Source organism: Crocuta crocuta, unplaced genomic scaffold (genome assembly GCF_008692635.1).
Source record: "Crocuta crocuta isolate KB4526 unplaced genomic scaffold, BGI_CrCroc_1.0 scaffold190, whole genome shotgun sequence".
Lineage (NCBI taxonomy): Eukaryota > Metazoa > Chordata > Mammalia > Carnivora > Hyaenidae > Crocuta > Crocuta crocuta.
In genome coordinates this window covers 8939827-8962651 of record NW_027527955.1, presented here as the reverse complement: position 1 = coordinate 8962651, position 22825 = coordinate 8939827, and the positions used below count along the sequence as shown (strand labels likewise).

Sequence of the window (22825 nt, the reverse complement as noted above, 5' to 3'; positions counted from 1 at the left end):
GGGGGTAGTTGGGAGGGGGGAGGAGGGTAAGTCTGGGGCGTGTCCTGGCAAGCTGGCTCTGCTAACCCAGAGGGGGCTTCCAGGAAAGGGTGCAGGTGTGAGCCGACAGCTACAACACCTGCTGCAGCTGGGGTGCCCCTGTGGGCGGGCATAGGAGGAGTCCCAGAGGCTCTGGGCCACACCTGCTTCCCCAGTGAACTGGGAGCTTAACGGACACTGGCTTCTTTATAAACAAACTTATAAGCTGTAAATCAATTTGTGAACGCCTTTGTGTGTGTGGGGGGGGGACTATGGAAAAGCACAGGCTTCAGGACATTTTAAGGCTGAAATATCCAAATGAAGAAATAAAGAGTAAAAAAAAATGGTTTGGAAGAATCCAACTAGACTGCAAGATTTTTTGCAATTGTGGGGAAAATCATCAGAAGGCTGGAAGGGCTCCGAGCTGCAGACCAGGGCCAGAGCCGTGAGTGCTCTAACCTGGGTGTTGATGGTGTGGAAAGGCTTTCTTCTTCTTCTTTTTTTTTCTTTTTTTTAATGTTTTTCTTTATTTTTGAGAGAGACACACATTGTGAGTGGGGGAGGGGCAGAGAGAGAGGGAGACACAGAATCCAAAGCAGGCTCTAGGCTCTGAGTTGACAGCACAGAGCCCCACACGGGGTTAGAACTCACAAATGGCGAGATCATGACCCAAGCCTTAGACAGATGCTTAACCGACTGAGCCACCCAGGCACCCAACCCCCCACCCCCTTTTTTTTTTTTTACTTCATGGACAATGTGTATCTCATCATTGATTGATCTGCCTTCTGCTTTGGTTGTTGAGAAAGTTCAGATCTAGATCTGAATCCAGGACTAAGTAATCCTGGGAAAATAGGCAAATAAAGGCAGAGATTGATCTTGGAGGGTGTATTGGGAGGCCCCATATTTCATCAGCTACCTTGACATATTCAGCCTCCTAGAGGCCCAGAGGCCTAACCATGAGTTCCCTGCTCTTACCAGATACACCTGTCATGAGGCAGGCAAGGCTCCCACCTGCTGCACCCCACCTCTCCTCAACATGACAGGTTTCACCTCCCTGCCGGCTCCACATGTTATTCCAACAAGCCCATCAGGTCCGCCTACCAGAACCAGAGCTTACCCCCCACCCCCTCATTACTACAGACCATGACCCCTGAGAGCCCTGCTTGTTCAGTCTGTTCCTCTGTGCAGCCTCCACATGGCCCTGCACAGCGTGCTGCATCCTACCCCTGGGCTGTGCATACCTGGGACCTGTTAACCACCATCGTTCTCCTCCGTCCAGCAATCAACTGTTGTGGGCTCCACCATCTCCTGGCATTTAGGGCAAGAGACCCCTCTCTCACCAATGGGGGTGAATAGGAGGCAATCAGACCAGAGACTTTCTGAGTCACGAGACGTGAGTGCCCTTATTAGAACGGGCATTATGTGCAAAGCCTTACCACCTCACCTGGTGCAGTACCAGCACGCAGGAAGTGTGGGTTGTCTTTTCTTTGCCTTTGAAACTTTACTTCCATGCAACGCAGTAACAAAGTTTAAAAGCTAACTGATCTAACAAAGGTAGTGTTCCAGAGAAAACAACAGGAGATGCATGTGAGAAATACCCACCAGCTATTTCACGTCTGCAGGCGATAGCAAGAGGCTGTCTCCTAAGTAGGCAGCGGCAGTAGCAGGCTGACCTCAAAAGTGAACTATTGAAATCCGATCTCTGAAAAAGAGAGATTTGCTTTCTTCTTAGTTCCATACTCATAAAAACAGAAATTACCACTAGAATCAATAAGGATTTTTTATGAGTTCATTTTTCTAGAATCCACTATGAACTCGTTTGCCCACTTGAGGATTATGAGTTATATGGAGCAAAATGTGCCTTGAACAGGCCCTTGACGGTTGTTGGCTCCTGTGTACAGTCCGTACCCATGGTAATCCCACTGGAGGAGAGAAGCGTCCCAAGGCCTGGAGGATTATCTCCCCCAGGGAACTCAGGGAAAGCACCGAGGAGCAACTGTACCAGGTCTATGTCATCAACAATGAAAAACGCCCACAAGGAAATGAAGCACAAGATTCATTTATACACGAATGGAAGTTATTGACCACTTTCCCTCTTCTTGTGCTGAGACAGATGGAAATAACGCGAAATCCTAGGCCAGCACCATAGTGCCCTCATGCTCACAACCACGATGAAACAGCTCTGGGGCAGTCCACGACTCCTGCGTGGCCTGAATGCACACATGTGGTCCCCTGACCCACAGAATCAGAATCCCTGGGGACCGTGCTTCTGCATTTTAAACAAACCCTTGGGTGGTTCTAATGAATCTCTGTGGCCTCTGTGAACCACTTGCGTGATTGGCTCCAATGAAATGGTCCCCCTCCCCCCCTTTTTTTTTAGCACTTTCAAGTTCAAATGTTATGTTAATTTCCCCAGACGACCATTCCTGCGAAGAAGGGAAGGCTGGCTTTTGGGTCACTCTTGGCTAGGTACTTTCATTCTGCCGTCCACTTAGCATCAGTGTGGAATGTCTACGCTCTGAGGCTCTGGATAGGAACTCCGCACTTCCCATGCTCATCTTCCACCAAAAAGCCCAGATGAGGGCAATAATGCTAACAAGGAATCATATCAAGGACATGCAGCTGATCACTTCCTAGACCCTCTGAAAGTTCTCTCTGGGTGAAGCCAGACCTTCAGAGAACTGTCATCATTTGCCTTGGCCTACAACTTCTTTTCTGAAATGTGCCTCATCATAACGACTTCACCCTCCGTTGAAGGAGGCCCTAATAAATTATAGTTCAAAGACTGCTAGTGTCTTTGTATAGTATGCTGAAGAAGTCACCCACTGAATCCCGCCATGTTCCCTCTACGAACGGACGCATGTGAATATGGTCTTTCAGACTTGACCTGTGTTTCTCCTGAGGGCGCATATTTTTTTACTCCACAGAAAATGTGCAGTTTGTAGCTGATGATCACGTTTTCCTTACCTCTTTGGTGGCAAGGAAACTCAAAGCCAAAAATGTAGTCCAGGTTTTAGTAATTATCGAGGGCCTATGACCAATATTCTCCTTTGCAAAGGGGGTTGGAGGACCTACAAGACCCTCCACACTTCCTCACCAACCCCTCTGGGGTGAGACTCTAGTGCGTTGGTGTAAGGGGAAAAAGAGGTTGAAAACGTCTGCTTTCTAACCATCTTAGTTTTTCCTATAGTTATATTTTTTTAATGTTTATTTTTGAGACAGAGATTGAGCAAGTGGGGGAAGGACAGAAAGAGAGGGGGACAGAGGATCTGAAGTGGCTCTGTGCTGACAGCAGAGAGCCGGATGTGGGGCTCAAACTCATGAACTGTGAGATTATGACCCAGGCTGAAGTTGGAAGCTTAACTGACTGAGCCACTCAGGCACCCCTCCTATAGTTTGATTTTTGACTATATATTTTCCTTTAATTTTATTGCCTCAAATACAGCATTTATTTTTTTATTTTTTCATGTTTATTTATTTTTGAGAAAGAAGAGACAGTCTGTGAGTGGGGGAGGGGCAGAGAGAGAGAGAGACAAAGAATCGGAAACCGGCTCTAGGCTCTGAGCTGTCAGCACAGAGCCTGACGTGGGGCTCGAACTCACAGACTGCGAGATCATGACCTGAGCTGAAGTCAGATGCTTAACCAACTGAGCCCCTCAGGTGCCCTTCAAATACAGCATTCAAAGACCCTCCACATCTGTTGTGAAACAAGATACAGATATAGAGAACAGAATGAAAGGAGGAAATAAATTCTTCTCCCAAGCCATTTCGGGGAACAGGGATAGTTTGCCACTTTCTCAAGCAAATTTGGTAAGTCATCATGTACACCAGCACAGAGATTCTGTGACACTCTGGGGATAGTCACGCCCTATCAGAACCTGGGAATCTCCAGCGCTGGGGACCTGGCGATCGGTGCACCCAGAGCACTAGCCAAGATCTGCAGTCTAACAGCCAGCTTATGATTTTTAGAATGATTTTTTGGCAAGCCCCTTCCACCTTTGCCCAGGCCCCAGCAACAAAATCTCAGAAGCGTGTGTGTGGCAGGCGTGTGGGTGTATGGGCTCAGATCCTCCGTGCCCACAGAGAAAGAGAAGTCAGTGACAAGGAGCTCTGTCATGGCCTGTCCACGGCCAGACTCCTCCTGTGAGTCACTCACAAGGGCACAACACATCACTATGAGGTGAGGCCAGTGCTGAGATGTGAGTGAGGAACCCCCATTTGCCGAGTCCCCAGAACCCCGGGATCACCCCCATGGGACTGTATGCGTGGAGCTGCCCATCATGGCATGGCTGTCGCCCCTCCCCACTCCATGCCCCAGATGGACAAGGCTCCTCAGTCCCCTCACACTTGTTGAGTCTCAATAGAGCCTCAGGGTCATTCCCAACACAATGTGCAGCCATGACGGGAGCTAGCAGTAAAGAACAAGTCTGTTTGTCATCCTAGGCTCTGGCGTGCCTGAGCCAGTGGTGTGGTCCCTGTGCACTTGGGGATCCTGTCTCTGCGGAGGGGTGCCCGGCCATTCTCCTCCATAAGCACAGAGTCTGGCTTCGCCTAACTGTATAGGCTTGGCTTCCTTTTTGGGGCATTCTTTTCAAGTCCTGCTCAGGAGTTAGTATCAGAGATGTGAAGTGTACTGGTTGATGTGTGGTCTGGACTGAGCTGGGTTCTGTTGGCTTTCATTTGTGTCCAAACAGTAGCTAAGCGACTGCGAGTGACTGGTGAGTCATCACCTAAGGAAGTCATCCACCCCTAAGGTGGATGAGGGTGCCCATGGAACACCCTGCCTGCTCTAGTGTCTGAGTCCCCAGCATGGAGAAGGTGATGTGGGGCACAATGAGAGTGACTTCGGGCATCCCAGATGATGGCAGGAACTTCCAGTTGTACACCGTCTGATCTTCCAAGGCTCAGGCAAAAATGAAAACAGCAAAGTCCCACAGGGGTAGGGGCAAAGTAAGGGCTTCTGCCCTTTGCCCAGCAGAGGGCGCTTCCAGCACCTTCTTTCTACCTGGGAGGAACCTGGACCAAATGTAACAGTAGGTGACAGATGCCCAAACATAACGTGAGCTCCGAGGTCCTTTTCTCTGAAAGCATGGAGAGGAGTGAGACTTTTGGTTTGAGCCCACACTGATGGCCATTTTGGGGTTGGTTTTATTATAAAACATCCCGTCCCCACCCCTGGCACAAGAGCAATCTTGTAGCTTAGCACCATGTAAACATACAGAGGCTGTGCACGCGGCTGCCATAGAAGCACAATTATGAAGGTGCCGCTGTCCCCCTGGGCAGGCATGTCCCCTAGAAACACACACGGCAGAGTCTTCATCCAAGATTCTGAAGCATCGGTGCTCCCCCCGCCCCCCCGTCCCATCGAGTATTTAAACTCAGAGACCAAAAAAAACACCTACATTAACGACACCACATTCAACCTGGCCAAACCCTACACGAAACCGGTTTGTGCCATCAGCAAGTCACAGAGGCATACACAGCTAGCCGGGGAAAGCAGCAGACTCGGGCCAAGCAAAGAATTTGCAGTGGCGCTACCCAAGGCACACGGGGAGGGCACACTGTCCCCTGTGATGCCAGGCTGACGGGCCAGATCGAAGCCCCAGGGGACTGATCCCTCGATTTTGGCAGGCTTTATAGCTGTCCTTGGGATGCCCTTGCCTGTCTGATCAAACCCTTCCGATATGGGGCTGGGAAAGAGGGCTCGTTCACTTTCCCAAGATACCTGAAGTCATTAAACAAGAGCACCTTTCTCTTTTTCATAGCAAAGCCACCAGAGTGAAGCTAAGATATGTCTTGTTGAAAGATCTACCTTCCTACAACTTCAGGTTGTCCGTGGCTGAATGACAGCACAGCTGTAACAACAGTAGCAGAGCAAACCTTGCTCTTGTGACAGTCCTGGGAACTGCGTGTGATTCGAGACTCCCATTCTTTGCCTCTTTAGTCTGCCTAGACTACGCGGTGCATGTTGGTGGTTTCTTCACTGCCTGTAGCAAAGTCTTACTGCCTTTACAGCACACCCTCCTCTTGCAATTGTGCACGCATGCGTCAGTGGGTCCGTGTGTGTATTTGCATATATGCGCGTGTATGTTTGTGTGTGGATTTGCGCGGGCGCGTCTATGGGCCCGCGTGTGCCAGAGCGGGTGACTCTCAGTCTTCGTCGGCAACGAATTTCCACCTGGACCCCACGGAGTTGCTGCCCAGGATGGGCAGGCCTGGCGCGGTGTGGCTGAGCACCAGGGCCCCGTCTGTGAAGAGGTCCAGGGTTTTGTCACAGTACTGCACAGAGAGGCTGCCAGAAAGGGGGGATAAAATCAGGCAGGTGAACAGAGGAGCCCCAGCAAGTCCCCAGAATGTACCAGAGACAGAGGCGTTGAGACTGAGGTGGGTATAACACCGGCCCTCGGTCAGCCTCCAACGATATGCATCACCGTCCTCGTCATCAATCACCATGGCCTTGGCCACAAGCCGCCTCATCCTGGTGGAGTCCTATGGTGGGAGGGACACCTGGGTTGTGGTAGGCGGGGGTGGGGGTCCGCCGGGGGTAGAGGGCAGGATGGCAAAGCAGGGGGTGGAGAGGGAATAGAAGGTAGGAGAGAAACAACAAGAGAGAGAGATGTAACATGCAAAGTGCCCACACTAGAGTTAGAAATGCCGCCAAGGAGTGAAATTTAATCTTGAAGAATTAGAACTGGCGAGAATGAAGGCGTCAATCCTTAGTCAGCATCCTTGGTGGCATTTTCCATTTTGATGTGTGAGCCGCTTTGGACAAGGGATCAGTTGACCGGAATCTATCTCCGCGCCAAGAGTTTCGCTGCTGCTCTGGTTTGCTTCCTCATCCTTGAGGACAGACACCCCCTGGCCTTCCTGGCTCCAGTGACCTGCTCCCCCCTCCTCCCATGACCACTAACCTGTGTATGGTCATCAGCTGAAGGTGCCCTCCTCCCTCCCCCTGCAAAGTGTCTGTGGCATCTTGCACGGCCGCCTGAGCTAAGACAGATACTAAGTGCTTTTAGTATTTTTAGGCAGGTTGTCTTATTTAAAGCAACCTATGTAATGCACATGACTTTCCTCCCTTTAGAAACAAAGGAGTTGAGGACCAGGACAGTTTAAGGATTTGGGCCAAGTTCACGCGTATAAAAAGCGGAAGATTCTTCAGCCAAAGCTGGCTTCCTTTCCACCAAGTCGTTCTGTCTCTCGGCCTCTTTCAGTAGCTTCCCTCCTTGGTGACCCTCACAAATGTGGCCCAGACCCTGCCTTCACCCACTGAGAGGCTGATGGCGCCCTCGTCTGCAGCTCCCTTCCAGAACTTTGCTGCAGACTGCAGACACGTGTGAGGCTCCACCGACGGTCCTCGGGCCCTCGGCTCAGAATGTCGAAGATGTAACTCTCATTTGGGGGACGCTGTCCGAACAAGAAACCCGAGAGGCTCCCTGCTCCTCGCCTGGCAAAACCAATCAGTAGCTACCATGCTGGCTGCACCCGCGGTGATTCTTTCCCCACTGGAAGGAAGAGACGGGGTCTGGCTGTGTTTGGTTCACCTGCCCTCTTGCTCACGACTTTCCTCAGTCACAACACATGCTTCGTGCCTCAGGGGTGCCCTTTGCGCTGCCCTGTGGCCCCCCTGTCTTCTCACCCCGGCTCACTGTGCCTGCCCAGTCACTGCGCTCTGCCATTATGACTGTTAAGCCAGGTGGACACACTTGCCTTCGACTGTCCCAGCACACTTCCACCACACGTGACTTTGTGACACCGGCACCTGGTCCTGGTGCTAGAGGGCCCCGCAATAGGCCCCCTGCCTCGTGAAGGGCGGACCCCAGCAGATTAACCGCGACCTCCGGGCCACTTCACGGGCCTGGTCGGTTCCGGATGCCATGGTGTCTTTCCTCCTGATTTTTTGTTCCTCGTATTCAAAACTCCTTTCTGAGACAAGTGCCTGCCTCAGAGGGGTTTTGTGAGGACTAAGTTCAAAACGGAGCAAAGCCCTTAGGACCGCACCTGGCACAGTGTAAGCACTCACTGGATGGTAGAGACTATCACCGAGCTGTGGGATATTGGGAGATGAGGTGGAGCATTAGGTAGACAAATGGCCACTAAATCGGTGTTTCTGAAACTTTCTTTTGAACACGGCCCTCAGTAACAAATACATTTTGCATCACAACCTAGTAATTGGGGGACCATGTGTGCTTGTTGGCTCAGAGAAGTCCTGGTTTATGGTGTTTTCCTGGCATGATTATTAGAACCCCTGTGTACTCGCAAAAGTGTCCCAGTTTGGATTAAATTACATGGCCAGTATACCCAAACACACATGTGTACGTGTGTACCACACAATGCTTACTGGGCACTCTAATATTTTCTATTTGTATTTTTTTACGTTTATTGGGGGGTGGGTAGGGGCACAGAGAGGAAGAGAGAGAATCCCATGCAGGCTTTGCACTGTCAGCACAGAGCCCGACGTGGGGCTCAGTCCTATGAACTGTGAGATCATGACCAGAGCCAAAATCAAGAGTCAGATGCTTAACCAACTGAGCCACTCAAGCATCCCTCTATTCCACTTTTTTTTTAATGGTTACAACCTACTAAATTCATGTCATGATCTTCCAGCGGGTCATGACTCACAGTTCTTTCTGGTGACCCTGGGGAATGTTCACTCACCGATGCTCCACTTTCTCTTCAATAAAATGCAATACTGTGGCACCACCTGATGTGTTTTAGAAAGGAGGCTGGGCATCACAGTGCGGTGTTCTGAGAGGGTTAAAGACAAAGCACTGGCATCACCAGCAAACTTCTCCGTCTGGGGATTCTATAAATCTGTTTGCTCTTGCTCTAACGGTTATGGACTCGCTGCGTATTACCTTGCTATGATGAGCACAAAAATTTAATTTGGCTTCAAACAGTTTTAGATTGCCAGGAAAAAAGAATCAGTGCTGTTTATCAGAGCCCTAGTTTGTTCATTAAAATAAATTACCTCTGGGTTCTGGGCCGGATTTCATAAAGGAAAAGTTTGCCGTTGTTAAGAGGAACAGACCCCATGGACGGTAACATCTCCACAGGAAAGTTTCACTTCACAGCCCGATGATGAGGTAGCCGAGTGAGAGAGGGCAGAGCAGAGGTAATTACTGCTGAAAACTTGGCCCTTGTTTTGAACATCTCTATGGCACTCAGTCCATTAAGGCTTTCCCCTCATGCCACGGGGCCACAGGGGATAAGCAGCCACACAGAGCAGAGAGCCTCTGGGTTTCCTTGGAGCTAAACAGAGCTCCAGCAAATATCATGGGGATGTTGTCACAGTGGGGGATCACGTGCTATCGCACATTCCAGAACACTGCCCCCCGGACTGCTGTTAGGAGATGAAGGCATTTAATGGTGAGGTAACCTCACACACAAAAGGCTCCAAACACATGCCTCAAATCAGACATGGTACCCTTGACTTGAGCTGGTGACTGCTGGTTGCATAGGAGAACAGCAGGACACTTGGTTGATGTCCTAACCAATACCCTGACCAATGTCACCGGCCAGCACTTTTGAAGACCCCAAGTGCCAGAAAGATGCTGTTAAAGAAATCAGACAGTGGGTCCAAATGAAATTTTATATATGGTGTTCCTGGTGGTTTTCTTTTGTGCTTCATCTTTTGCAATCATTTTGGAAAAATGGATGCTTGTGTTTTCTAGCCTTTGATACAGGAAGCTTTGAGGGCCACTTGGACAGCTGGGGAGGGTCACTGATGAACAGAGGTGGACCTAAGATACTTTCGACCTGAGGTGCTTTGGACAGGTGGGACATCTCTGAGGGCCAGGGACTTCGACATCTGTAGACCCTCTGGGACCCTTGATATTTTTTTCTTCTGTCACTTTTCCTGTTAAGACGGATGTCAGTACAACCCAGGAGCAGATCAGCTCCCTATGCTGACAGAAGCTTGGGAGTCACAGAGAGCCACTCCTCCCCTGAAACACCCGAGGTGGACGTCTGATTGATGACTGCAGCTAATGGGTTCTCTGCTGGTCAACCGAGAACTAGGAGAAACACAGAAATAAGAGCTGCTAAAATCGAATACATTTGAACCAGATGCAAACTCCATTGCCCTACATAGGAACCTTTCTAAAAAGAAGCAGAGAAAGGCCAAGATAAGGCTGGCCCAATTCAAAGGTAGAATTAATTGGCAGTCAGTAGCTCCTCTGCTTCAACTGTGGTCAGACCTAAGCCACAAATTAGCACATTGCGCTCAGGGCGGCAGGAGCGAAGCTACTGCACAGATGCGCAGCTCTGGGTGAACACTCCTCATCTGGAAAAGCCCATGTCTCTGCAAGCAGACTTCAGGATCTTCCTGTGCTTAGGGAGGGGAATTGTTCTGGCTCCCCTGTGGGTAGCAAACAATTAAAGGATGCATGCCGCATGCCTGTAAGCTGAATTTCTGCAAGAACTACAAACAGTGGAGAAATATACTTCACCTTTAAGGCTCCAATGGCCCCGCCCACTAGCAAACAGGAAGATTGAGGGGCTGTGTGGGGCAGCGCTCCAAAACCTTCATTCCTATAGAGGGGAGAGAAGAAAAGAGGACTAAGAGAAATGCATTGGGGAACATAAAGCCAGCGGGGAAGACGCACTAGGCTCCTGCAGAGACCCCAATGCTCCTCACATAAACTGTAACCCGATCCCCTGCTCGTGGACCAGGCCAGTCCGACTGGCCACCTGATCTTCAGGATGCTCAGGGGACTAAGTGACTGTCCCCAGAGGTCAGGCAGAGCAGGGACCAGATATTGTTTTGTCTGGGTAGTAACTGACTGCACCCTTTCTCATTTTAATTCCCATAGCAATGCCTTCTCTACTTTTCTCTGGCCTCTGTCTTCTGGGCCTATTATTGACTAATGGTGATATGATATAGTATTTAAAATACGTGAAAGGGGGGCTCCTAGGTGCTGTGCTGACAGCTCAGAGCCTGGAGCCTGCTGCGGATTCTGTGTCTGCCTCTCTCTTTGCCCCTCCCCTGCTCACACTCTTTCTCTCAAAAATAAACACTGAAAAAATTTTAAAAACCTAAGGAATATATATGAAAGAAATGCCCATTGCCCTCAGCGAGCAATGTGGCTCAAATGACCAGGATTCGGATGTGTTCTAGCACACATCTTGACTGTGCACAGACACTGATTGCTCAGCAAATGTCCCTCACACTTCCCAGCCCTCTGGTGGGTAGCCAATGCTGTGTGACTACTTCTAACCAATACTATGGGGCACTTTGGGCCAAGGCATTTAAAAACTGGCATGTGATCCTTTGTTTTCTTCCCCTGCTTTGACCACCTGGAATCCATGGGTTGAGATAGTCACTGAGCAAGAACGAAGTAGTTTAGAGGGCTAGGTCATCACAGTACCTTGAGGGAGTCCTCTGGAGCCCTGGGGAGGCTCCTGATGTACAATAGAATGTTCGTGAGCAAGAAATAAACCTTTAGAGTGTTGAGCCGCTGAGATTCCAGGGTTAATTTGTTACCACAACATAGCAAAGTGACCCTGACCAGTACGTTTGTGAACAGAGCCCAAGAAAGGAGATGCTTGCTGTAAAATCAAAGTCTTCTGTTAAAATGACATTTAAAGTTTTAGCTTCAATTTGATTTTTATTTCCCATGAATGCCTTAGAGGCATGGGTACTTAGAGGAAATAAGCCACTTCCCCACGACGATGCCAAATTCCACTGAAATTGATAAAAATTCCTGGGCATACACAGACCCACAAATTCAGGACCGCAGAGCAAAATCAAATACATGCATTGCTGTAATCATCTACCTATGGAGGCTTGCCCTCCTAGATAGCTCTGAGGTTCAGCTGAATCTACTACTCGATGAAATACTTTCCACGTCTCAATACAACCTTCTCACACAAGGACCTTTAAATGGTTGGTGCCAAAGTTGTTGGATATGAACTGCCTTTCAGTTCAAACCCAGCTGCGACATGAACATTGAGTAATGACTTCTCTATCTGCTCATTCCTGATGAATAAAAACAGCTGCTGTTCACAGGAGGGTCACACAGTGCACAGATGGCTTAAAGGGATCCTAATAAATTTAATAAAAGCCTCTTTCCCCTTGTGGTCTTCACGTATTGCTTAGTATCTGCCTACTTTACCTTAGATGTTCTTTCTGTCTGATAGGCAATATCACAATGATCCTCTTTAGGCTTTTTGAGGGGGTCCATATTATGGGGTTTTAAAGATTATTTTTTACATATTTTAGGGTGATAAAATAAACAAAATACTTTTCCATTGTAAGCAGTAAAAATTTTTTTAATGTTTATCTTCGAGAGAGAGAGAGAGACAGTGTGAGCTGGGGAGGGCAGAGAGAAAGGGAGACACAGAATCCGAAGCAGGCTCCAGGCTCTGAGCTGTCAGCACAGAGCCCAATGCAGGGCTCAAACTCACTGTGAGGTCATGACTTGAGCTGAAGTCAGTACTTAACTGACTGAGCCACCCAGGCGCCCCTATCATTGTGACCAGGTTTAAGTGTACAATTCAGTGGCACTAATTGCATTCGCAATCTTGTGCCTCCATCACCACTATCTAGTTCCAAAACTTTTTCAACACCCCGAACAGAAACTCATAACCACGGGGCAGTGATTCCCTAGTACTTTCTTCCTGCGGCGAGTGTAGTGATTTTAGGATAATGTCTATGGGAACTGGCCTTATAGGTTCTTGCTTCATTTAAACCGTCTTGTTAGTGAATGAACTATTCCAGCCAAGTTCATTTTCCAGATAACTAAACCACAGACTCCAAAAGCTCTTTTTTTTTTTTAACTCAATAAAAATCTTTTACTTGATGGATTTTACATAGGCCTTTTTTTTTTTTTTAAGGATACTCCTGGATTCCTAAGCAGGTACACCTAACATCTTAGAAAGTCTTCTAGACAGAGCAGAGCCATATAATAAATGTTTATTTTGAACTACATTGTAATATGACAGCTTCAGGGCCCATTGAAGATGTTGAATAGTCTGCCCTTCCACTAAGTGGCCCCAGACTCCTAGGCTATTTTATTTATTTATTTATTTATTTATTTATTTATTTATTTATTTATTTATTTTGAGAGAAAGAGAGGGCACATGTGAACGAGAGGCAGAGAGAGAGAGAGAGAGAGAATCCCACGAGGGGCAGAGAGAGAGAGGAGAGAGAGAGAGAATACCATGAGGAGCAGAGAGAGAGAGAGAGAAGGAGAGAGACAGAAGCAGAGCTCACCCGAAGCAGGGTTCAAGCTCACCGCATGGGGAACTCAAGCTCACAAACTGTGAGATCATGACCTGAGCTGAAGTCAGATGGTTAACCGACTGAGCCACCCAGGCACCCGATTTCTTGGCTATTTTAGTTCTGTACAAACTTTAGAGTTTTACTTCTTTCGTTTATTTCCCATCAAGCTGTCAGCTTTCACTTGTCACAAATCTAAGAGTACTATTTTGTATTGGTGTTTTGTTTTTTAGTATTGCTGCTTTTTTTTTTTTACTGAGTGAAATGCACATAAAATGAACCATTTCATTTATTTACTTGTTTGTTTATTTGTAAATTTTAATTTATTTTGAGAGAGAATGTACATGAGAGCAAGGAGGGGCAGAAAGGAGAGAGAGAATTCCAAGTAGGCTCTGCGTGGTCAGCACAGAGCCCTACTGAGGCTCCATCTCATGAACCAAGAGATCATGACCTGAGCCAAAACCAAGAGTCGGATGCTTAACCTACTGAGCCACCCAGGCACCCCTAAAATGAACCATTTTAAAGTGAAGTCTCAGTGGCATTGAATGTATTCACAAAGTCATATAACTGCCTCCCCTATCTAGTTCCAAAATATTGTCATCATCCCAAAGGGAAACCCCATTCCCATCGAGCAATTAGGGCACTGGGGCTTTATTCAACAACTCCTATGCTCTTCTCGTTTCTACTCCAATATGCTCTGAACTTGGAAACTAGACCACCAGCCTTTCTAGGTCTCTATAAAATAGGACAGCTAGGTTGTGTGTACAGAGCTCAGGGGTCCCCATTAGCAACATTCAAGAACATGAGTTTAATTTCACTGACATGTGACCATCATCTTTAGCTACTCAAGGAGCTTGCCACTTCCTCAACATGTCACCCTTCTACATAACTGAGGTTATTTAAGATATGTGACTTCTGGAAGTATTTATTCATGCATTCAACAAAAGAAATACACAGAGCATCTACACATTACATAGCCTTTTTCATACTGCTCCTGACCAGCTTCCACATGGGAACCCAGAGGGTGGGAAGCGGCCTTGGGAAACCTGTAGCCCAGGGGCCCCCAACCTGGTCCACAGGCACCAGAACCATCTGGTGACAGATTTTTAAAAGCAGGGCCACCACTCTGGACACATTGCATCAATATCTCCCAGGGCAGGGCCCAGGACTCTTTTTAAAAAATATTCACCAAATAGGGGCCCCTGGGTGACTCAGTCAGTTAAGCATCTGATTAGGTCATGATCTCATGTCGGGCTCTGCACTGGCAGCACAGAGCCTGCTTGGTATTCTCTGTCTCTCTCTCTCTCTCTTTCTCTTTCTCTCTCTCTCTCTGCCCTTCCCCTACTTGTACATATGCTCTTTCTCTCAAAATGAATAAATAGACATTTTTAATAATAAATGAAACATTCACCAAATAATTCTGCTACAATTACTATGCTGTGGAAACCACCTGTCTGGCCACCTCTTCCTCTCACGCATTTTATGTTTAAAGATGAAGCGTCGCTGTCCCACGGCCGGACACGGCTGACCTGTGGCACCCAGCAGCTCACCCGTGCAGGCCACAGAGAGTGGCAGCATCAGGAAAGCAAAGAGCACAAAAGTGAAGCAGGGGGCAAGGAGAAGGAGGAGGCACTGGGTTAGAAACCCACAGCCCCTTTCGTTTCCTTCCCACGGCAGTTTCCTCATGCATCCGTGAAGCCCAGCCTTCTGGCAAGTCAGCAGATGACAGGAGGTCACGGGGGGTTGGGGGTGGGGTGCAAGCCAGGACTTTCCTCTCTGAGACCACTGAACGTGTCTGATGCTCGTGCTGCTGATTCTAAGACCCGCATTTCCTGCACCACCCCTCTGGAGTCTGACAGCTTCTAGAAAAGGAGTTTATGAACTGCGGCTCTGCCAGTGCCAGGAAGCCAGAAGCCACGGGCACGCGCCGAGCCAGGCGGGATCAGCCCTGTGCTTCCTGGGAGCCTAGACCTGCTGCAGATGGTTCTTCCCTTCCCTGCTCAGATTCACTGACAACTTGATTTATCACTTACAGGATTTGCTTCACGAAGTCTTTTTCCCCTTCCATTCATTTGGCTCTATGTCCCACAGAACATGATATGAGATGGTCTCCTAAAACTCAGTGGAAGAGAGATCTTGGCTGCTTGGGGCTTTACTTCCTGTTTGTGCCACCGTTCCCCCCTCCTGGCATTGGGAAGGGATGGAGACGCAGCGTGGGTCCAGTCCTGGCTCTGTCACTCATTAGCTGTGTGGCTTCGGGCAAATTAGACGGCCTCTTGAGGTCTCACGTTCTTCTTCTGTAAAATGCATTAGCAGATGCACACCCCAGCTCAGTATACGGCAACTATTATGATTAGGCAATTATTTCCCCTTGTTATTTCTTGGTTTCCCCATCTGCTAAATGGCTTGCTCATACAGGTTTTGTCTGGCCAACATTTTTTTGGTTAATTATGAATTTGAATGCTTTTTTGGGTCGGCCTACACCCCAGCTCCTTCCTCTCTAGGCAATCACCCCGATTTTTCTTTTGGTCTCCCCACCTGTCCACACCCCCATTCTCCTATGCAGTTCATGTGCTCTGGCACAAGTTGACTCCACCATGGACTCTGGAGAAGGGCATGAAGTTTACCCCAAAGTTAATCAGAAGAGTAGTACTCATTGGGTATGTTATTATTTGGTGGATAAGCTTATGATTCATTTTTTAAAATCTTTTTAATGTTTTATTTATTTCTGAGAGAGAGACAGAGACAGAGACAGAGTGAGCAAGGGAGGGTCAAAGAGAAAGGGAGATACAGAATCTGAAACAGGCTCCAGGCTCTGAGCTGGCTGTTAGCACAGATCCCGTCGCAGGGCTCGAACCCACAAACCATGAGACCATGACCTAAGCCAAAGTCGGATGCTCAACTGACTGAGCCACCCAGGCGCCCCTCATGATTCATTTTGAGCCAAGCATACTCAAGGGGAGAAAAAAATAAAAAGCCTTCTCCCTCTTCAGACAGAAACTTTGAGAAACAAGACTTCTCTCCCTCCCTGGGCACTGGTGTGCAAGCACCACGCTCTGGGGGCTATTGGCTGCCATCTTGCCACCATGAAGGGGAGGCAGGCTGCAAATGACACGTGGAAGGCAAGAAGGAGAGGCAAGAAGAAACTAGGTCTTCAAAGGCATTTGTCACCCACTGAATCACACACCCATGAAGCTAACTTATTTCTGGACTTTTCCTTGATATGAACCAATATATCTCTTTTATTTCAGCCAGTTTATGCTGAGTTTTCTCTTACTTACACTGAACTCTCTGTGATTAGTTTCGTTTACAAGGCCCGTTCCCGTTTCGGATTGTCAAAGATCACAGGTTTATCTGTGAATCCCAGTCGTCTCTGGAGGAGAAAAGAGCTGAGGCTGCAAGTGTCTGCAGCTAAGAGCCTCGCGCTGACACCACCAAACCGTAAGCTCTGCTTCTACATGCCCTGCAAGAGCAGGGTACTGCCCCTCCCCTTCATGCCAATCTTGACCTTCACCTCCAGGAAATGTGGAGGATGAGAGGCACGCAGAGTGATCTGCCCGAATGTTCACTCCTCCCTTCAAGTTGCGCCTCTCTGAACGAGCTCGGTCACAGCTGCTCAGAGCTGGCTTTTCACGGCCGTGCAGCCCCCGCAGCGACGTAACGCCCTGTGCTTGGGGGAAGTTGCATTTGGCTCACTGCTCTCCCGCTGCTGTCTTGAATTTCTTAATGAATTTGCTTTTGAACTTGTATATTGCAGCGAAGTCTAATGGGACAGTAGAGCCTGTGTGTGCGAAGATACGTGCCCTGCGCATCTCGGCCACTCTTCACTGCCGAGTTCTCGAATTTTGGTGGGCCCACGAGGTGTGCGGGTACAGCAAGGCTCCAAATGAATACAAGGTAAGCACATCACAAGGAAGCCAGGGTACTGACAACCCTGAGGGACACATTTTCCATTTGAACCGGGACTCGCCTCAAAGGCGGACAGATGGAGGCCGTGGTGTTCTAAGAAACACAGATGGCCAAGGAACCCGATCGCTTCCTTTCTTCCCCAGGGGGCCTCCCTCAGGGGCAGTCGCTTCCCACCAACATAAGGACACACAAGGAAAGGGTGGCCCTGGCGTCCTAGGGCTGAGGCCCTAGGTCGTGTGCCATTCAGTTCTACCTTGCTCATCACAGAGCGTGTCGGTAAGAAGCACACATGATCAAGAAGCGAAATGAAAACAGTCACGGTAGTTTCGTGTAGTATTTCCGCTGTTTTCTGGTAAAAAGAAAGTACTGAAGACCGAGATAACACGAATATGTGATTTCAGTGACTCTGCATCTGAGTGAGATGCTCCTTGTGTTTATAGCTGTCATTATACAATATTAAGATGAATGGTAACATTTATGCCAATAGTTTAAAATTGTTAATGAAATATATTTTATTTTGTTCACTTAAAGCAACATTAAGGGGCGCCTGGGTGGCTCAGTCGGTTAAGCGTCCAACTTCGGCTCAGGTCATGATCTCACAGTCTGTGCATTTGAGCTCCGCGTCGGACTCTATGCTGACAGCTCAGAGCCTGGAACCTGCTTCGGATTCTGTGTCTCCCTCTCTCTCTGCCCCTCCCCTGCTTGCTTTCTGTCTTTGTCTCTCGAAATAAAATAAAGACATTAAAAAAAAGCAACATTAAATAGGAAATAAAAAATACAATGACAGATCAAAAGAGGTTGCGGAAGAAAGGATTAAAACTTTATGTACAGTACTTTAAGCAGTTTTTACCCTGCTTTTTGAACAAGGTACTCTGCATTTTCATTTTGCAGCCGAGCCTTGCAAATGACGTAGCTGGCTCCGGTGACCATGGGGGACACAGCGCTGCTGGCAGTGTGCCCCGCTAAAGGAGAGTTTCAGGAAATCCAGCCACATCTGTTTTAGTTCCTGGTATAAGGTGGAGGTCAAGGAAGAAATGACTTGCTGGGAAGTGGTAGGAAAGCGAAGCTGAAGCATCCCCGTCTCTATTTCTGGCCTTGAGCTTGTTAGCAGGATGATAAAGTGACTGACATCCCAGAAACCCCTTCACCGTGCTGCAAGCTTGTGACAGATGGCACCACCTGGCCATGTGTGTAATCCAGGTGTGTAATCCAGGTGTGTAATCCAGGTGTGTTCAGTGACATGGAGACATGGGGCAGCCCCAGAGGAGGTCCCTGCCACACAAACTTCCTGCCTCCGAGCGAGGCAGGGAGGGAAGGCTCGGGCCAGAGCATCCCTAACAACCCCCCAGAGGAGAGTGTGGTGATCGGCCAGCTGGAGCCAGACCGTGGGGACCGCATTCCACGCCAGGCCCGCAGCAGGCAGTGTGCACTGCAGGGCCCTTGACCCCTGAGGTTTCAATGATCTCATTTAAAACGCGGTAATAATTATAGGGCTTTGCTAACAGATCTGTTAGAATGATTGTGTCATAACCCACATAAGGCACGAAATACAAGGTCTGCTGCATGATAAACACGGGTGTTATCATTATCGTCATTATCATCATTATTAAGGATGTATGACTTCCCTTTGATTTCAGACCCCACCTAAGATCAAATGGGGAACTGGAAAAACAGCAGTGAGGGAAGCCCTGTGCGTCCCACGGGCTCTGAATGAGCTGAGCAGACAGTCTCTGGCCCCTCCAGCTACCAAATCAGAGTCCCTACAAACATGGCCTGGGAATCTGTGTCGGGGATCATGGAGCAAGCCGTCCACATGCCATCTTCACACGAGCTGGGCTGGCGATGTTTCCGCCAGGCCTTCCTCACAGCCTGGCTGCTCAGCACAGTGTGAGGCACGGGGCTGCGGGCTTTCACCGAGATGGACACGATTAGCAGTTTATAAATGGGGGCTTCTTTACCGCTTGGACCAGTCACGCCACAGTCAGGGACGGGAAAGCTGCACCTCTCCCCTGATCTCCCCCTGGGAGGCCTGGTTCCATGGTCCTGGGTCATCAGAGCTCTCTGAGACAGAGGCTGAGCTCCCCGGTGGCCTTGCTGAGGCCAGGACGGTGGTTCGACAGCAGTGACCACCACTAATAAGTACTGCGATGCCTTTGAACTTATTAAGTACTGACTGAAATGTGGCTCAGAGCACCACATCCTGGTTTCTGATAAAATGAGTCTCTATCAGGGGCCCCTGGGTGGCTTAGTCGGTTAAGCGTCCGACTTTCGCTTAGGTCATGATCTCGTGGTTCGTGGGTTCGAGCCCCGCGTCGGGCTCTGTGCTGACTGCCAGCTCAGAGCCTGGAGCCTGTTTCAGTCTGTGACTCCCTCTCTCTCTGACCCTCCCCTGCTCACGCTGTCTCTCTCTCTCCTAGAAATAAATAAAAACATTAAAAAAAAAATTTTTTTTAAATGAGTCTCTATCAAGTCAGCTAGAAAGAGCTCAGTGACAGCGCTAAATCAACTCAGAGTCCCAAGGGAGAAAATCACCCAGCGTTACGGCCCTGCAGGAGGATATCGGAATCAGAAGGTTGGAGCCAAACCATTCTTCATGTCAAGAGCACAGACAAACTGAGCCTTGACTTAGTGAGGGCTGCGAAGAGGAGGACAGTGTCCCAGTTAGCCAGCTCAGTGTTCTTGCTCACACCTCGAAGCGGGTTTAACCCCGCGGCTCCCACCATCGCCGGTTAGAGACATCGGAGCACCCAGCTGTGGGTCAAAGTCGGCAGCCAGAGCATTCAAAGCATCTTTAAAAGGGCTAATCTTGATGGAAAGAGTGGGCGCTCTGAGCTTCGTCTGTTCTCCAGGGTCCCCAGGAGCTGTGTCCTGTGAATAGCAAGTGTGTCGCCTGCTCTCTTGCTTCAAGCGGAATAGTTTAACACGGGAACTGAGACTAAATCCTGGTAGGTTTTCTCTGCAACACCACCTTTCAGGGGTCCCACTGACTACCCAATGCGCAGCAGGCGAGTGACAAAGGGCACGGGAGGGTGACCTCTCTTTTCCCGACTGCCTTCCTGACTTCCCTAGACCCGTAAAGGCAGCAAACCCTGCCCCCTGTGCCACTTTTGGTGCAGCCAGCATCCCGTCTCTGCCTCGTCTTCCCCATCCATCCCTCTCCCTCTTCTGTGTCAGCGCCTGCCCCTCCTCTCGCCTGGCCTGTGTCGCAGCCACCCCCAGAGGTAATGGCCCCCAGCCGCTTGCATCAGGGGGCACTGGCTTCCACTAACCTGCTTTGAACAAGGATGGACTTCATGACCGTATTCAAAACATGATCAGCCACCTCGGTGCAGACCTCACAGCCTCATAAGGGAGGTGACAGGTGTACCTGAGGACTCATGTGTGACAGAGGCCACCAGCAGTGCACGGAGCAGCAAGCAGCCCAGAGGAAGAGAGCCCTGAGGAAATCAAGGAACACTTCCAGGAGAAGGTGATACGGCCCTAGTGTCAAGGGCTGGGTAGGGTTTTGAAAGGCTGAGCTGTGGAGAGATGGCTTTTCAAGCCAAAGGGAAAATCCTCGAGGAAACAAAAGATTCAAGTAGGAGACGCTCACGGTGGCCTTGGGGAGTGGCAGCTCATTGAGTTCAGCTGAACACAGGTCATTCATAGCAAGACGAATGAGAGATGAGGTTGGAAGGAGATGTTGAGAATAGGGGGTATTTGGATTTTATTAGGGAGATAAAGGGAGTTGTAGGATTTGGAACTCGGGGTGACATAATCAAAATCAAACCACTGGCAATACGATGGGGCTACAGTGGGGAGGCTGAGCCGTGGTCTAGCCTGGTGAGCAATCAGGGGTGCCGATGCGGCAGGACTTTGAGTACCAGTGAGGTGTGGGCATGGAGGAAAGAAAGGAGCAGATGACTCCAGCGCTGTGCTTGGGTCACAAGGATGGTGGTGGCATTGCACAGGGGCGAGGGACAGAAAGACGGGGAGCTTTTGAGAAAGCACATGTGTTTGGTCCAGAATTCACTGCCTTTAATGTGCCAGGTGATCGTGCCAGAATCTGTGAGTCCAGAGCCTCAGAACTTTCTGAAACCACCCCCATTGTCCACATTCTTGACCTCCCGAAGGCTCACGGCTTCTAGCTGCTTGTGTAATGGGGTGAGTTAGTAAGAAGTACTGGGCAGACAGATGTTAGAATCTCTTTCTCTGGCCAGGGTGGCAACTTTGTGCTTCCAGTGAGTGGGACAGCAGTTCCATAGGGCTGTCCCAAAGGAAGGGGATGGAGGGTAGAGCCCCGATGGGGAGGAGCAATGGACGGGGGAGAGGGTGGCCCTCTTACGCCCATGAGAAACACAGTTTTTTGATGGAACCTCTGGTTGGTGGCCCTCTTCCTGGAAGCTTCCAGAAAGAATTACAGGGAGCACCTAGAAGGGGGTACCAGACCCCCAGCCTTGTAAAGATCCCAACGGCCCATGCCTGACTCCATTGCCTGCTCAGGGGGTCTGGGTCAGGGGAAGGGATGTGGGAGAGTGGGAACCCCCTTTTCTCCAGAAGTGGGGCTGTCATTTCTTCCAAGACAGGCACCATCCGCTCCTAAGCTGTGTGTCCTTAAAGCTACCTCTACCTGGAGAGCCCCTTTTAGAAGTTGCACAAGGGGTCTAAATAGGCAAATAATGGCCTGGTCCAGAGAGCAGAAGCATTCTCTGCCCCAACGCCCCCAAAGAGGGACCCCCTCATCTTCAACTCCTACAACCTGAATTCCTGTGTGACTGAAATGCTCAAGATTGATTTTCTTGCTAGTCTGGCAAGTAGGAAATTGAAGTCAGATTAATTTCATCTACAAGGAGAGACGTTCTTGAGTTTTAAAAAGTGCATTAAAAAAAAACACAACACAACGTCACATGTGCTATTTCTCATAGCCAGAACTGCAGAATAAAATTGCCACCCTACATTCAGCGTGTGGAGTATTGTGAGCCTCCCTCCACCTCACTGAGGGGGCTGCACACACCCAGGGTCACAGCTCTTTGGGTCCAGTCGCAGGCTGGAAGCCTTTTCTCCCGGCGTCCCTCCTGAGTCTGTGCTTTTTTTGGCCCCTTTTCAGCTGCTATCTCTGTGTGGAGCTAAAAGCACTTCCCAGGATGCCCTGACAAGTGCAAATGACCTGGGTTCACCACACGCATTGCATTTAATTGAGTTATCCTGTGATGGCTGGAGGCCAGCCACACATACCGCACATGCATTCATCAAGATTTCATTGCTTCCCAGTTATTAAATTCATCCTCCAGGCCGGGGTCAGGGCACAGGGAGGCAAATGTACTGCAGCAGAGTGAACTTGATGGAAAATAATATATAGGATGGGCGCCTGGGTGGCTCAGTCAGTTGAGCGTCCAGCTTGGGCTCAGGTCTGATATCACCATTCGTGGATTTGAGCCCCACATTGGGCTCTGTGCTGAAAGCTCAGAGCCTGGAGCCTGCTTCAGATTCTGTGTCTCCCTATCTTTCTGCCCCTTCCCTGCTTATGCTTTAAATAAGCTTAATGCTTTAAATAACCATTAAAAAAATGTTTTTAAAAGATGGGAGGTAAATGGTCAGGGCTGGGTAGTGGTCCAGAAGAGCTCTGGAAAGTTCTACCAGGTGGCTGGGCGGGGTCTGAGGGCATTACAGAGACTGACCTGCTCTCTTGACGGACAGACA

At 49.2% G+C, this 22825-nt stretch overlaps 1 protein-coding gene across 1 annotated transcript in view; it reads right to left on the bottom strand.

Moving 5' to 3' along the window:
* Window positions 1-6168: 6168 nt before the first annotated feature.
* The window catches only part of TMEM272 (transmembrane protein 272), a 29357-nt gene continuing 12700 nt past the window's right edge, over window positions 6169-22825 (bottom strand). Inside the window, 5 exon segments of the mRNA XM_077752642.1 lie at window positions 6169-6306; window positions 6308-6390; window positions 6393-6525; window positions 10467-10501; window positions 10504-10548. Of these exon segments, the coding sequence (XP_077608768.1) occupies window positions 6169-6306; window positions 6308-6390; window positions 6393-6525; window positions 10467-10501; window positions 10504-10546 (432 nt within the window). The 5' untranslated portion in view covers window positions 10547-10548.